Genomic DNA, 5,124 nt, shown 5'->3' with positions numbered 1-5,124 from the left:
CCCGCCGACAACCCCCAAAGAGAACTCCGTCCGGAGCTCGATGTCCACATCACTGCCACCGATGCAGAAAAGTTCCTCACGTTCCCGAAAGTGGCCCCCTTAGCGATGCGGTTCCAATAAACAAGGATCGAGAGAGGCGAGTAGAGAGAGTCAAGGTTGCCTAAACCACCACCCCCCCCCCCCCCCCCCCCCCCCCGGGGGGAGCAAGCCCCCCTCTTACGCGGGCGTTTCCCCACCACACCTCAACCATCTCCCTGCTCGAGCTCCCTGTGAACCCTAAGGCTACAATCTTAACTCACTTTTTGTGATGTAAACCTTTCTTAATGAGAACTAGAAAAATGTTTCCATTACAAAACTATAGACTGCTTGAAATTACTAAGAGTTAAGACAGACACATAAACGCAGTGTTGCTCAAGAATAAGAAATAAGTAGCTTACTGCCCAATTCATTTGTAGTCCAAATCAAACTGTCTTTATTTGGCATTGTGGAGAACAAAGGAGGAAAAAGTGGTGTAAGAGACCCTTAGGGGGCACAAGCTCCCCTAACAAATCCAATCTTCCCATTCGCAATATCGAAAGTCCATTCAGTTCCTTGAAATTGCCAAATACCAAGGACAATGTGCGAGGGTAGGTGCTGACTTGTATAAGGAGTAAAGAATTGTAAGCAATGGCGGTTCAATTCTGTATAGAATCTGAACAAGTTATAGCTTTCAAGTGGTAGAGATATCCCATTTTCAAATAAGAGCTCAAAAAGAGGAAGACCCTGAACAAGATTCAAATCTTGAGATGGAAGTGAATAACATGTGTCAAAAGCTTCATCTGCACCAACATAATCATGGTATCCTGATGCAGCCATAGCTACATGTATTGCATCTATGATTTTGTCATGTATACGAGGAGGAAACTTCGAAATCGATGAGCCAAAGTCAAGAAAGACACCCATTCGCTGGATGTCAATAGAGTCAGCAGACATACACAAGAAGATTTATATATTTTGTCATTTAGAAAAACAGTCTTTTTCAATGTTTTTCATACAATGCATAACATCATGAGCTTCTGCTTGAGAGGCACCGCATACCTAGCTAAGTACGATTAGGGGTAGCGGACCGGTGGTCCCCTACCCCCAATCATACCTAGCTAGGTATGCGGTGTCTCCCTCACAAAATCTCATGATGTTCAGGTAAGTCACAATGTGAGAATTATTGTGAGAATTTGTCCAAAACTTCTTATGATAATATACTAGTTCAAAAAAAAGTATGCAATAATGTGAGTTCGATAGGAGAGGTTTTAAAATGCAAAAAAAAGGCAATTTAACAGAGATAGATTAAAATAAGAGGTTTTTATATTCAATTTTAGAAAACAATCCTAAAACAAAGGGTTATTTAATTCATCCAAACATGTTAAAAGAGGAGTCTCTTCTAGTACCCCACGAACACATGTTATAAAGGGGGTTTAGAATGGTTAACCCCCGAGATAATGACCTTAACAAACATGCAATTAGCCCCAAAATTGGTGGGCTTTGATCAACACACAACATGATTATCCCAATTAAACACCCACAAACACACAAAACATTTGCATGCACATGCATGTGCACGTGCACACACACACACACACACACACACAAATGCATCACACACAAACATAGAAATATTTTTCTAATTAAGTTGTTTGTATTACCAAGCCTCCTTTGATTCTAGAGGGGTCTATAGCAAACTCTGTGGGATTTATTGGTAAAACACGACGATTAACGCGTACTCCAGCCATTGGAACCACATAGCCAGATGGATCGACTGGGCTATTTAGCATTCGCATCCATGTGATTCGAGCATCCTCATTACCACGTCCAAACCTTAAGTATCCTCGAGCTGCAAAACTAATCAAATATGTAAAATCTTGTGTAAAGTATTTGTTGGCTACAAAATATCTATTTACATCAAATATATATTTCATGGTTGAACTTGGTAGTTAACACATCCACAAGAAGTTTTGGACAAATTCTCGCAATAATTTGCACATTGTGACTTACCTCAACATCGTGGGCTTTTGTGAGGGAGGCACCGCATACCTAGCTAGGTACAATTGGGAGTAGGGGACCGCCAGCCCGATGGGGGGGCGGTGGTCCCCTGCCCCCAATCGTATCTAGCTAGGTATGCGGTGACTCTCAAAAAGAAGCCCATGATGTTATGCATTCTATGTAAAACATAGAAAAAGACTCCATTTTTCTACATGAGAAAAAATTTAAATCTTATTGTGATCTTGCCACCTACCTCGGGTGGATTGTAGTGGAAAGCAATGAGAGAATATGTTTCCAAACAAGGATCCCTTTGTAGATATGAGAGAACCGCTACCTTGTCCAAGTCCTAGTAAACCTGCACCAGTTGTTTGAAGTCGAAGGTCTCTGTAATAGGTACTTCCAAACAAAACGTCATGGACTATGAAAGTGCCAAAATGCATAGTGTCTGTCCCCACGAAACAGATTGCTCTTGAGCCATCAACGTACTCCACGGAAAACAAACATGTGTTTGTGCTTTGATCACAACGTCTCACATCCTCGCGTATTAGTTTGCATCGGCTGCAATCAATCACAAGTATAATCATCATTATGTCCCGCCTCAAGACAAGCACCTCCCTATAATAAGTCCAAGGTAGTTCACAAGAAGTTTTTGACAAATTCTCACAATAATTTCCACATTGTGACTTACCTCAACATCATGAGCTTCTGTGAGGGAGGCACCGCATACCTAGCTAGGTATGCAGTGCCTCTTGAATAGAAGCTCATGATGTTATGCAGTGTATGAAAAACATTGAAAAAGACTTCATTTTCTTACATGTAGCTAGGTACGATTAGGGGTAGGGGACCACTGGCTCGGTGGGAGGGCCGGTGGTCCCCTGTCCCCAATTGTACCTAGCTGGGTATGCAATGCCTCTCGAACAGAAGCTCATGATGTTATGCATTGTATGGAAAACATTGAAAAAGACTCCGTTTTCCTACATGAGAAAAAATTTAAACCTTCTTGTGGTTTCAACCATCATTTGTCCTCCCAGAGTAGGTGGTCCTAAAGAGGCGAGATATCTATAAAGCATGGTTTGCTACTACAATGACCAAAATTAACTATAGACCGACCTAAAGAGGCAAGAGATCTATACAACATGGCTTACTGATACAACATCCAAAACCAACTAATACAGCGATGTAAAGAGGCAAGAGTTCTATAACACATGGCTCCCTACTACAATGAACAAAATCAACTTATAGACCGACCTAAAGACTAGGCAAGAGATCTATACAACATGGCCCGCTGCTTCACCGACCAAGAATTGGCTAGTAAATTGGCCACCTAGTTATCAGTAATATGCATGCACCAATTATCAGCAATATGCTACTCATGCAACAATGTAAAAATTGGCATAGTTACAAAAATCCTTGCTCATTTGCATATGAGACAATAACTAGTGCATGTGTGACCATGCACGAGACACGACCATTTCAAAAACAACTAATAACTATGCATCACGTGACCACAACCTTAAATAAGCACATACATATTCACGCAGTACTAGAGAGCTTGGAGATTTTAAAGCGCAAAGACGAACATACCTACATGTCAACATCCTCACATCCAACACGTTGAAATGTTGTGCTTTTCTCAGGGTCGAAGAGCGGATCATTTTGAGGTGCCGAGTTTGGAGATTGTTTCATTTGCACCCAAGTGAGATCACTGCCAGTGTCTACTATGAGATGTTGTGGGACGGTGAGAGAGCCAAGTGCTAGAGGCACCACCAAAATATTGCCGAGAAACATTAAGGGGATAGTCCACGAGGATGAACCACCATTAGCCAAATTGGGGATTATAAGGGGTGAAAAGTGAGTTCGAGCCTCGCGAGTGTGATGTGGGTAAGAAAGGTTCTTAGTTTCGGTAGCTTTCTCGATTGGAAAAACGTTTGACACGTTCACGTGGGGCATGGCTTTAGGTTGGGGAAGTGATGGGTTCGAATGTGGATGAGGGCCATTCATGACACTAACAACATTGCTAAGCAAATTATGCCTCACGATGATCTCGTTATGTTGTACCTCCGTTGAATGGATATCGATGCTCTCATCATCATATCGCGTTTTGATCTCACGACGTGACGTGCACGTAGCGTTTCTGCAGATTGTCTCTTTGCGTTTCTTCAATTGCCAGCTCGACGTCCACATCATCCACATGCTCTCGATCGTCGCCTAGCTTCAATGACTCCGTGAATCCAGCTTCATCTTCTGCAGCGGCGGAATGCAAATGTATTTGCAACGCCATCGCCAACAGCAGCAAGCAGACAATAGAATTAGCGCACAGCATTTTGCTTGATTCTGGTATTGTTGCGTGATATGGAAGGCATTAATATTGCATTATTGATTAGTTGTGAAGATTGTGATCTAGAGAATTTCTACATAGAAACTCACTAATCTTTAAGCTAAAATGATGCATCCCACATTATTTATGGATAGTAGTCCTCATTTTAATAATAAATGCAATTGAGTCCTCATTCCATACGTATACACAAGAAGTTTTAGACAAATAATCCCCACATTGTGACTTACTTCAACATCATGAGTTTCTGGGAGGGAGGGACCGCATACCTAGCTAGGTATGTGGTGCCTCTCGAGCAGAAGCTCATGATGTTATGCATGGTATGAAAAACACTGAAAAAGACACCGTTTTCCTACATGATAATATTTCTAAATCTTCTTGTGGTATTGGGTCCATTCTACAAGTTTTTCATTTACTGGATTGCAAGATTCCTTCGCAGACTAACGAAAAAGCCATACTCTTCTCTCACACCTGTTCTTGAGCAGATGCATTCCTTCCGTCATCTCGCATCACATCTCAGATGGATTCCACCGCTCTAGACAAGAGCGAGAACGAGAGAGAGAGACACACACACACACACACACACACACACAGAAGCAACGCAGGGCCTCCCCATGTCTTCTACAATCCAGCCCTGCCCTTGCCAATTGTGGCTCCTACGCTCCCTCTGAGCTCCACGTGATGCAACACTGAAAATTTGTCTCCTCTTCCTCGCCATTGCAGAACCCTCCTCTTCCTCAGCATCCCAAGATCCTCCTCTCGCTCTCATGTAG

General features: G+C 42.5%; 1 protein-coding gene across 1 annotated transcript; it reads right to left on the bottom strand.

Annotated features, from left to right (window-relative positions):
- Positions 1–522: 522 nt before the first annotated feature.
- Positions 523–4,297, bottom strand: LOC147421832 (protein ASPARTIC PROTEASE IN GUARD CELL 2-like). Its single transcript, XM_086502978.1, has 4 exons — positions 4,128–4,297; positions 2,372–2,574; positions 1,680–1,867; positions 523–945 (listed from the first exon to the last, which is right to left on the bottom strand). Exons 1-4 carry the CDS (start codon positions 4,295–4,297, stop codon positions 523–525), a joined length of 984 nt encoding a protein of 327 aa, XP_086359104.1.
- Between the last annotated feature and the right edge of the window lie 827 nt (positions 4,298–5,124).

The sequence above is a fragment of the Adiantum capillus-veneris genome, chromosome 27 (assembly GCF_014529385.1).
Source record: "Adiantum capillus-veneris isolate H3 chromosome 27, ASM1452938v2, whole genome shotgun sequence".
Lineage (NCBI taxonomy): Eukaryota > Viridiplantae > Streptophyta > Polypodiopsida > Polypodiales > Pteridaceae > Adiantum > Adiantum capillus-veneris.
The sequence above is the reverse complement of the archived record's forward strand: the minus strand, read 5'-3'. Positions and strand labels throughout refer to the sequence as shown.